This window comes from Nycticebus coucang, chromosome 10 (genome assembly GCF_027406575.1).
Source record: "Nycticebus coucang isolate mNycCou1 chromosome 10, mNycCou1.pri, whole genome shotgun sequence".
NCBI lineage: Eukaryota > Metazoa > Chordata > Mammalia > Primates > Lorisidae > Nycticebus > Nycticebus coucang.
This window is the reverse complement of record NC_069789.1, coordinates 101,230,911-101,242,513: the sequence shown is the minus strand read 5'-3', so window position 1 is coordinate 101,242,513 and position 11,603 is coordinate 101,230,911. Positions and strand designations below refer to the sequence as shown.

Below are 11,603 nucleotides of genomic sequence, written 5' to 3'. Positions count from 1 at the left end.
ACAATAAATCTAAAGATTCCCTGCCTTAGGCTCAGTGTGTTTTGAGGTGAGCCTATCCCAGCTCCTGCAGAACTTCACACCTTCAAAGACAGAAGTCCAGGGTCAGCCTTCCTTGGCTCCAAAATTCAACCCCATCCCCAATGACGGCAGACCCTTCATACCATCTGAAGGAGACTATCAACCACCCTGTTAGTGCCACTGTGCCCTCCTGCTGGGACTCCACACTGCTGCCTGCTGGGGGACAATCTCTCAGCAGAGGAATTCCCATCTCTCTCCATGCTAGAGCTTTGAGGAAACAATATTACTACGTCTTCCCTCTTTGAAATAAACTGAAAATGGACACTCAAATAAGAATTACACCATCACCCTGTGGCTAGTAACTCTGAATCTGAAGAGCCCAGGCCAGACCTACACTAAATGTGGGATTCCAGAAACTTTTCTCCTCTGCATCTAAGCTTCAGGACAGAACTGCCACAAGAATCTCTACCTGCCTTGTACCTGGTGAAGAGGAAAGGATCCCAGAGCTCCAGAGAGAGCTTTCACCTGTGTGTGATCTTGGGCCTCACCCCCTACCCCCGTGGCTGTAGACCAATGGCTATTAAACCTGGAACGCAGCACTCCTCCAACGCAGGGAGCTGGTCGGAGGGAAAGGAAAGCCTCCCTAGAACATCACTCCCTCCAGAAAAACCCAAGACCTGGTCTTGCCTGATTATGTTGCTATTATTAACTATGTCCTCCCCAGCATTCTGTATCATCCCTTCCAGAGAGACATAAAAACAGAAAAAGTGCACCTAAAAGTAAGGAATGATCTGCAGACATTGGTGAAGATGAAAGGGTTACTTAAAAGAGAAGTTACAAGAAGTAACCCTGGGGATGAATGACTAGAAACTCCTAGAATGACTAGAAACTCCTAAGTCCAGCAGCCCCAGCTGACTAAGCTTCTTAGAAAACCTAACTGTGGTCAGGTAGGCAGGAAGGGACCTCAAAGGGGAATCGTCCCTCACACTCACTAGAACAAATTAGGGGACTGAAATGTACTAACACGCAGAGGAAAATTATTTCAAGCATCTAAGAGATTTACTTCAAAAAAATTAAAAGATTAATTCTAAAGAAAATTTAGAAAACTTTATATAGCAACTACATTATACCCTCAAAAGAAAACAGAGACTTGATGAAAGATAAGAATTAAAAAATACTCAATTTTAACTCAAAAACTGTTGCAGAATTTCAAATAGGGTTAGAAATAGTTCAGATCCCAATATGCAAAGCAGAAAACAAATCAGTAATATGGAGGAGAGGTTTGAAAAAAATAAAAGCTCAAAAGGTAAAGGTAAGGGGCACAGATAAGTGACCTGAGGGATGCTAAATGAGAAGGGAAAACCATGGGAATCTCATGTGATGAAAATTGGTCATCTTGAGGGGAAAAATGGAATGCATTAAGGGGAAACAATGACTAAATATTTCTTAAATGTTAAATCTTCAAACTGAAGAGATTAAAAAATTAAAGATAACCCTAATGTATAATGATGGTGGGGGCAGAATGCTGGAAAAATTCTATTCCCGTATTCTTTAGCTAATGTAGGAAAGCACAGTAAAATGTGGTGGGTGCATCTACAAAGATAAATGAAAATGTTGGTAGGACTAAGGCTAGACAATGCAGTCTTTCAGGAGGAAAAAAAAGTTGGCTCGTTTGCTCTTAAACAGACTCATAAATGCAGTGGTTCTCAGCACTGGCTGAACAACAGAGTCACTTGGAGAGCCATCAAAAGCACGAATACTTTGGTCTCCTCTCCATAAAATCAGATTTAATTGGCCTGAGCTGTGGCCTGGTAGTTCTAGGGTACAGTCATCAACGGATCCTCTGTTCTATACTGGCCCCTGTGCTAATGAAAACAGACTGGAGAAGGAAAAGAAGAAATACAGAATTTTCCAGGGCACAAAACCAAGTATGTGAGACAGAGACATTGGAGCTAAAGACAAGGGAAATATAAGGTGTGACCCCCAGGAGGCACCTTCAGAACACACGGCAGGGCCTCAGGAGGCCCACACAGCTGGGCTTGGTGAACACGCCACGGTGTGCTCCCTACATCAGTGTCGCCAGTGCAGGGCCTTAGGACTGAAAGTCCCCTCAGCACAGACAGCATTAATCTCATGTGAGAAAGCACAACGTCCCACATGTTCCCATCTCCATGCCTCCCACCGAAGACTGGCTTGCCCTAAGGTCTCTTAGAAAGGTGACATCAGGCCCACATTCCAGCTAGGGAAGCTGGTGTTCAAGGTCAAGACTTTAGATTCCCAGCTGAGAGCTGTTCTACAGATGAACCCCAGGATGAGGAAGTTCCAAGATAGGAGTCTGTACTACCTACCCAAATTCATAAACGGCCCTGGGAAACAGCTTTCCACATTTCTCCATGACTGTGGGCATTAGCTGACACCAGGTGCTTAAAACTTTTAGCTCCCCAAACAATAGCTGTTCTCCCCTCTAAATATAGATTAGGAGCCCCTGGAGTTTTTTTTTTTTTTTTTTTTTTAGAGACAGCATCTCACTCTGTTGCCCAGGCTAGAGCACTGTGGCCTCGCAGTCACAGCAACTTCAACCTCTTGGGCTCAAGTGACCCTCTTGCTTCAGCCTCCTGAGTAGCTGGAATTACAGACGCCCACCACAATGTGTGGCTAATTTTTCTCCATTTTTGTAGGGACAGGATCTCCCTCTTGCTCAGGCTGGTCTTGAATTCCTGAGCTCAAGGGATCCACCAACCTTGGCCTCCCAAACTACTGGGATTACAGATGTGGCTTGGTGCGGTGGCCTGGAGATTTTTAAGGATGTGTAATATTGAGTCAAGCTCTAGATCTGTGCTGTGCAACATGGAACCCACTGGTAGCATTTGAAATATGGCCAATACCATATGTGGAAATGATAATTTTGTGATAACCTTGAATAAATTGTATTATTAAAATTACAAAACAAAAAGAATTCTGCTCCTGCCCTGGGCAATGCTTGTTTCATTCCCTACAGAGTATCTTCTTCATGCTCTTCCTCACCATGGGCTTCCCTTCCACCCAGAGCTCTGCCACCCCTGAGCTGGACTCCCAGCTCGCACAGAGGTGCACGGTGCAAGAGAAGGAAGCTCGAAAACCACTCCACCTCCCCCGGACAGATGTGCTGTACCCTCCAGTCTTTTCCTTAAGAAGTGGAACTAGTGTCTTTATGGCATAAGGAAAAAGGTCAGGTTGAAACCAATGTGGAGGCACTCAGTGATAGCCTCGAGTGGCTTCCTCAGCTCTGCAGTCAGAGTCCAAAGAGATTATCTGACTCCGGGGAAACACAAAAGCCTTTTTGTTCACATCTGCAGGACAGAAAGCATAGAGGAAAAAGGTCATCGGTTAAAGATCTAGTCCCTCACAATGTACAAAGAGATTGGCTTTAGTAACCACAGACTGAACTCTTCCCCAGACCACAGCCCATTGCCCACTCAGGCCCCTTCCCTTAACTCGACTTTGCATACACGTAACCCCAAGACAAGCTTTTGGCTACAGGCTGAAGCAGTGCTGCCCTGTCTGGGGAAATTCACAGAGAGGCCAATGAAGAACAGGAAACTCCGTGTCCCCTCCTTGCCATCACTGTGCCCAGAACTTGGATTACCCTCCTGGAAAAACTATCAGTGTCCAGATTCTGCGTTTGGAAATCTGAGATCCTTTTGTCTCGGGTCTGCCCACCCCCCCACTTGACCTTCTATGTACAATAGTCAGGGTGTCTCAGCTGGTAAATGATTTTCCAAAATTGTCCCTTGAAACCATGAATCAAAGCTCTAAGAGCAAAGAGAGCAAGATAAATCACAAAATGAGAGGTCAATGTGGCTTATTTATTGGAGGCTCTGAGGGGCCTGCTGGTGCTGCATAGCCCTGTGTGGCCTTGCTTGGTGAATTAGGATAACCACCCCCCAGGACTCCATTGTAAGGAAATGATGTAAAATATGGGGGCATGGGAGAAGTTTATTCACAGAGACAAACATTTAACATTACCTAGGATAGTGAGAAAAGAGAAGATCGGGGTCCGTTTAAGTAAATCATGTGATCTACATCCACGAAATAGAATGGATATCTATGTAAAACGTTAGTGGTGAATTTTATGCTATGACATGTAGAATGCTTATAGTAAAATAAGAGGGGGAAAAAACAGGTTCTTAAATACACTGTTTTTAAAAGACATAACTGCATTAGAACAAGAAACTGTAAGACAGGCCCCCAAATAATGTGTTTTTATCATAATGGAATTAGGGAGGATACTTTCCCCACTATGTCTTCATAATATGGTTATATTGCTCCTAAAATGGAGTATGTGTGTGTGTGTGTGCATTTGTGTGTGTATGTAATTAAGAAGCAAAGAAAGACGGAATGAGGATCAGTAATCCTTGAAGCTCCAAAGCTACTGCTTTGTTTTATGAATCGGACAACCCCTCTGACTGGGGCTACGTGGCTTAATGCCCAGAATGCTGAAAACAGAGAACAATGTCAGTTAGACATCCTGAGAGAGATATATGTATTTATATACAAAAGTAGCTTGTAATATATAAATTCCTACATAAAATATTATAATTTTATGAAAAAAATCTTGAGCTTATTTATCGTGGTCTTATGAGATTTCTCATTAACATTCAACTAGAAATTGATGGCAGAGGTTATTTCTCCATTGATTGAAAGAAATAACTAACAGTGGGTCGCATAATCTGAACGTGCAAGAAATGAAAGGACATTTACAAATGGTAATACCTTTCTGGAATGGTTGGTTTGTTAAGGACGTACAATTAAATTTTCTTTTTATTATCCTTTTCCAAACATCTAAGGGCTTATATGACTTTAGACAAGGCAGTATTGCATGGGCAGAGTCAACCTAATGTTGTGTTAACACTGAGGCCAAATAAGATTTCTGTGTGTAGGCCATTGTCCCAAACACTTAAGAACCAAATGAAAAGTATTGCAATGGCAGGTAACGCTCTGGATTTATGGCATCCTCCAATGTCCTTCCCGTAAGAAAAACCATGCACATCCCCATACTCTCCCTCCTGCACCCAGGGTATAAGGGCAGGGTACGAATTTGGGGGTTTTGGCAGTAGAACACACTGGTAGGAGCACAGAGCTATGGAGCCAAGATGTCTATGTTCAAATCCTCTCTGGGCCTCAGGGTCCTCATCTATGAAGGGAATGCTGTAAAATAATACCACATAGGTTTGTCATTATGCAAATAAATATATATATATATATATATATATATATATATATATATATATAAAGGACTTATCTGTAGAGGACCTGGCACATGGTAAGAGCTTGGTAAGTGTGAGGTATTTTCTAAGACTCTGAGAGATCTGCCCTGTGTGATTAAGGAGTTACCATTTTGGGGGCAGTGATGAGATCTTGTGAAATCACTCAGCCGTGTATATGATAGGACGTGGGGCAGAGGGGACCACACTGAATTAGTCCTCAAAGGATACCCCAGAAGTATGCCAAGGGAACAACCTGAGTCAAGTTGCATGAGATCCTTCTTTAAAGATGACCATCTGGCTGCAAACTTAATAGGAGCCAGACATCTCCCCAAGATAAGAGATCTGAGCTGCCAGGAAAACACTAAAGTGATGGTTCTGAAAGCACACTGTGCCAAAGAGCTTAGGGTGTTCCATCTTCCCAGCTTGTAACTCCAGAGAATCTGCCTAGAAGGTCTGAGGTCAATGAATGGACACTCAGAGTATACCCCTGAGGGACAGGGATGCCCAGAATCAGCAGACCACAATTGATCAATGGACCAAGCAACACAGGAAATTCGAGATTGGCGTTTGCGTCTTCTAAAGGATACGGCTACCAAACCCACTTAACTTGCTTTTCAGTATGGGAGAAATGAAAAAATGCATAGATGAAACAAAGACAGGGAACTGAAGGGAAGGAATCCAAGCAAGTGACCCCACCACATCTGAGACTTAGGGTAAAGCTATTTAGAAATCAAAGCAGCGCCTCTCTTTTTTCTCTGAAATTCTGTGATCAGGAATCTAGACTCTGAAAACTTGACTTGGTGTTGGAGGTGGTCGAGTTCAATAATCTGCAGTCATCTGTTTTCTTCATCATTCTTTGTTTCCCTGGAGCAACTCAAACTTGGGGACAGTGAAAGCATGAGGGAAAAACAACACAGATTCAACATTATGCTTATTTTATCAACCAGGACTCCAAATTTATTGCCATCAGACTCCAGCCTCACTTTTGAGGTAGCCTGTAGTCTGTCCTTGAGGCCACGGGTAGACGAGGTCTCTCCACGGAGGTGGCTTCTCATCCACTCATCTGGCCCTACCAAGTAGGCAAAGCTTGTTGCCTGACCAACAACCTGATATTTCTGCCTGATGCAGGGAGATTTTAATTTTCCAATCTCTACATCATCATGTTGCATCTCACACTAAGGTGTGCACATTAAAGTCAGGCCTGGCCCTGACCCTTGCCCCAAATAGCTGTTTTCAGTTCTAGTATCTTGGGCCTATATGACTGGCCTGTAAAGGCACTACAGCATCTCTGCAGGTGCTGGGGTACTCCCTGTCCACCTTGTTTTTATTTTATATTTTATGTACCATTTGGACCTCTGTCTTTCTACTTCTGGACAAACAGGATGCATGATCCCTGCCATAAAGGAAAATCAGTGCTGTTGACATGGCTTCATGAACATCAGCTAGAAGTGGTCTCCTTGGACAACTGATCTTACTCCCCACTTATTTAAAAAAAGGAATTACTTAGAACCAACATGACCAGACCAGAATCATCCTACTTGGCAGTTGTCATCTAACATTTCATTGGATTACATCTAACACTCTATATAGTATGGCAATTCACTAATTACCTATGAATACATTTTCCGATAATGTTACTTGGAAGTATATGCCAGTAGGCTAACTTGCTTAAATTTAAACATTCTAAGAATGCTTTGTTAAGATTTTTTAATGTTCACTGAATGCAAATACCAGCTGTTAAATTTTTCCTGGCTAAAATTATTAGGGCCACAGGCTGTCCACTAGACTATGTATGTATATCAAGGTAGCAGTAATTGAATTCTGAAGAAAATATCAGCTCAACGCACACCCCTGGAGAGTTGGGATAGCCTTCCATAATTAAGATATATCCCCTGACTGGATTCTTTAACTAGAAAAAACTGTCAACCCTCTCTGTCCTCGTGCTTAGCTGAATGTCAGGTTATATGGATCTACCCTAATTGGACAACAGAGAATATTTGCATCCTCATTTTTGCCTGAGAATGTATCCTTAAAGTCTATGTTTCCAAATGGTTATCAAAAGTCAATCAGAGGGGCTGAGCCCAGTGGCTCACACTGTAATCCTAGCACTCTGGGAGGCTGAGGTGGGAGGATCACTGGAGGTCAGGAATTCAAGGCCAATTTGAGAAAACAAGGGACCCCATCTCTATAAAAATAGAAAATTTAGCTAGATGTGGTGGTGCATGCCTATAGTCCCAGTTACTCAAGAGACTGAGTCTGGAGGATCACTTGAGCCCAGGAGACTGAAGTTGCAATGAACTATGATGATTTGACTACATTCCAGGCTGGGCAACAGAGTGATACCCTGTCTCAAAAACTAAAACTAGAAAAAGTTAATTAGAGAAATGAATATTCTTAAATAATTGCTTCAAAGATTTGTTGTTAATCCCCCGATGTTATGAACTTAATTCTTAATAAATCAGACCCCTCAACTGCCACCAACCCAAATTCTACCAAATTGTACTTCTGTAGTATATAATGATACTATTTGGGGACATAATACAAATAGTCTAAAATAATAATAATAGCAGACAGCTGTGATGAAAGCTTACAATGTGCTGGAGCCCTACTTGCCTGATCTCATTGGATTCCTACACCAACCCTTTAAGCTAATTACTGAGACACAACAGTTACCTGAGGTTCATAGCTAGTAAGCTGCATGGCAGGATTTCGACCCAGGCAGCCTGATTCCAGACCCCCTCTGCTTAGCTAGTCCAGCACCTGCTTTCCCTAGAGGAAGCACTTGGTATGCAGGGAGCCCGCCTCTCACAGCTGGCTGTGGCCTCTGTGGAGTGACTTTAATTGCTTACTTAGTACTGAAAGACCGTGGTGGAGGACACCTCTGGAGCAAGCCAGCAGCCCACATCTTTGAAGGATCTCTTTCTATAGAGGACCCCAGTGCATCATGGTAGGTGCATTCTAGTCATTAAACCTGGCAGCAGATTCATGGGTCTTGGTGATTTTTAGTTTTTGTTCTGCAAATTGGAATAATGACAGAGTGAGCATATTCAATCCCTCACACTAGTGCCGAGTGAATGGGCAGCCATCTCAAAATAAAGACTGTGCTTGTCAGGAATCCCTGCGGGAGACTCTCGGAGAGGTTGGAGCACCATTGATGTTTTGTTACAAACAGTAACGGTCAGTCTGAACTCACAGGAACTTAGTGTCAGAGGTCATTAGGGAAGTCAGTCACAACCTCTACCGCAATCAGCAGAAAACAGTTCAAACTCACTGGAGTAAACAAGTGCTTTATTGGCTCAGAGACCCGGGAAGTCCTGGAGTAGACCTGACTCCAGGCAAGGCTGGCTCAGAGACTGGTGTGTCACTGTCACTCCCTCAGAGCTTCTGCTCCCAGCATGGCATCTGTCCTCACAGCCTCTCTCCGTGAGTGAGCAGGATGGCTGCTGGCAGTCCCACACTCTCTTCCCCTCAGCTTGGAAACCCAGCAGCAAAAAGATATCTCCCACCCAAAGGCCAGAAGTCCTTCCCTCCCTTGGGAGGACTATAACTGGTCCTGCTGGGAACACAAAACCATCCCAAACCACCTCCGGGGGAGCTGAGGAGATGGGCTACTCTGATAGGACCCCTTGGTGTGGGCCACACAACTACTCTCGCAGCCTGGGAAGGAGGAAAGGAGGAGAGACTCATGTGCAGTGGGAGAAGAATTTCCTGGAGGAAGTATAAAATTAAGAAAGCAGCAAGAGCAAATGAAAGCCATTATTACATAAGTTGTTGGCAGTAACAAAGTGTTAATAACTATACCTAGATGCCTCATTTTGCCCAGGAAAAAAGATTACTTTTCCAGGGTACTCTGAGGAAATGGAGTGACTGCACAGCCTTGCTGGGTTTCCCATTTCAGAACACCTCGGCCCAGGACAGAATGATGAGCACTCAGGACTCTGGATCCGGTGAAGTTGGCCAGTGCTCTCCGTCTGAGATGGAAGAGCCTTGTGAATATAGGCAATGCCACCCAGGAGCTCCTGGGTAGAAAATTAGGTTGAAGACCAGCACTCTATTCTCAGTTCAGAGATGTCCTCGCCCTGTGACTTAAAGAAAAAAAAAAATCACTTCTTTCTGGGTGTCAGTGTTATCAACTAAGTGAGGGTAAGAGATTACTTCTAAGATCTATTTGATTTAAAAAACAAAAAAAAATAGGAAAAAAAAAAAAAAACACTTGCAATTCTGTTTCTCCTGGACACAACTTCCATGAGTAGTTCATGAACTCCCAAGCCAGACACTTCCATTCCATTCCCAGTTGCTGAAGAAGGCAGAGCAGGGAAGCAGGGACTATGTTCACAGAGCAGGCCTGCAGACTCCAGGGGGACAACCGTCCAGAGCTGGCAACAAGGGCCCATGAGGCATAATCTCCAGTACACCTTAAGGACCCATGATCGGGCCTCAGGGCCACAGCTGGGGCTTGGCAAACACTTCACCATATGCTTCATATGTCAGCCTCCTCCAGTCCAGGACATTAGAACTGAAGGTCCCACCAGAATAGACAGTGTTAATCTCATCTGGTGACAGTACAAAGTCCCACATATTCACATTTCCAATGTCTCCCACCAAAGACTGGTTTGCATCAAAGCTTCCACCAAAAGAGTCCTGCTCCTGTCCCAGGATGATGCTTGCATCTGTCTCCACAGAGTATCCCTTATTCAGACTCTTCCTCACCATGGGCTGCCCGTCCACCCAGAACTCTGCGATCCCCGAGGTAGACTCCCAGCTTGCACAAAGATGCACTGGAGCTGCCTTGACTTCAGCAACCTTGAATATCACTTCAGGCCCACCCACCCCAAAAACATATCCTCTGTCCTTAGACCAAAATATGAGGATGTCATTGGGATGTTTCTTGGTAGCATAAGAGAAAATGCTGTAATCGCGGGTCGTGGCTAGTTCAGTGTAGTAGTGGAGGCACACAGTGAAGGCTTTCAGAGGCCTCCTCAGCTGTGCTTTCAGGGCCACATAGGAATCATCGGACTGTTTGGGAAACACAAAGGCCTTCGTATTCATGTCTGCGAGACAGAAAGCCGAGTAAACACAAGAAGTTGCTCAGATCACAAAGACCTTACATATAGAGGTTGGGGCTGAGAAGTAGACTGACCCCTCCCCAGGTACACACACACACACACGTACGCATGCACACATGCACATGCACACGCACACACACACACATACCAGGCTGGATGTTCCGCTGAGCCCCCACCTCCATTCCTCACCTCAAATCTCTGGCATAACCTGGGGTAATTCCTACCTCTCTGGCTGAAAGTATCAGAGACGCTGATCAAGACCAGGAAACACCACAACAGCTTCTCCATGGTCCTGTCCTGCTGCTGGGGCTACCAGGAACTGAATCCCCCTGCCCTGGAGGAAACACCTTTGGCCAAAACCTCAGGGTTGGAAAGCCTAGATCCCTTGCGTCAGAACTGCCCCACCCTTCCTGGATTTATATGCAAAGCCGTGCAGAGTCCGTGCCACTTAGTAAATGATTTTCCAATACTTCCTCTTGGGGCAAGTGTCAGCACTCTGGGAGAAAAGGAAGCAAAATCATTCCAGAACAGAGAAATCAATGTGGGTTATTTATTACAAACTCCCGTGACTACTCAATTGCCAATTCTTTGTGACAGGAAAAATGAAAAAGTTTCCTAAGGTTTTGCGTTGGCTTTCTATCCTGAAAAGATATTGGAAAATCTTAAATTATTAGATTATTGGCCACCTGTGTGCCCATGATAGCTGCATCTCCAACGCCTACTTCAGCCCAAGTCACGGAATTTGACAGAGGAAAGCTGAGGGCTTCTGGAGATGAACTTATTGCTAACCCCTTCCAGAAACTTCTTGTTTACAGATTGGGAAATGAGGAAAACAAACATGTCATTCCCAGAGCGAGGGACAAATTGTTCTAAGCTACTTAAGTATACTTAGGAAGAGCTCTCCAGCCCAGTGAAATGTGTGTCTGATCATAGACATGTCATTATGTCAGAGTTTCTTCAAACAAGTTATTTTCTGGATATGCAGAGATTCAGGTTGGAGTCAATAAGAGCTGAGTCTACTCTTTCAAGTAGTCTATCCACACTGCCTGGCAATCTCACTATAGTTCTCTACTTAACGCACTCTTCCAGATGACAAACCCCCAAAATCTTATCCATTCTTTCACTTAGCTGAGGCACTCACCTATTCATTGAGAAATTAAAAACAATCAGAAAAGAACTAATATCATTTATAGCAGAGGACTCTGGCTGTTTCCCATCATCCATTCTCCACTTCTCATACAGCAAGAAGAACACTTTTATTTGGGCATATGGT

General features: G+C 44.1%; 1 protein-coding gene across 1 annotated transcript; it reads right to left on the bottom strand.

The window, feature by feature from the left end:
• Positions 1–8,535: 8,535 nt before the first annotated feature.
• CRP (C-reactive protein) lies at positions 8,536–10,726 on the bottom strand. The gene is made up of 2 exons (XM_053606840.1): positions 10,555–10,726; positions 8,536–10,315 (listed from the first exon to the last, which is right to left on the bottom strand). Exons 1-2 carry the CDS (start codon positions 10,616–10,618, stop codon positions 9,702–9,704), a joined length of 678 nt encoding a protein of 225 aa, XP_053462815.1. The 5' UTR covers positions 10,619–10,726; the 3' UTR covers positions 8,536–9,701.
• Between the last annotated feature and the right edge of the window lie 877 nt (positions 10,727–11,603).

What these genes read in the sequence shown, in the direction of transcription:
- CRP (XM_053606840.1), bottom strand. Translation starts at nt 10,618, where the DNA reads ATGGAGAAGCTGTTGTGGTGTTTCCTGGTCTTGATCAGCGTCTCTGAT. An exon ending in TGATACTTTCAGCCAGAGAG is followed by an intron (nt 10,316 to 10,554) that starts GTAGGAATTACC and finishes TCTGTCTCGCAG; the next exon opens with ACATGAATACGAAGGCCTTT.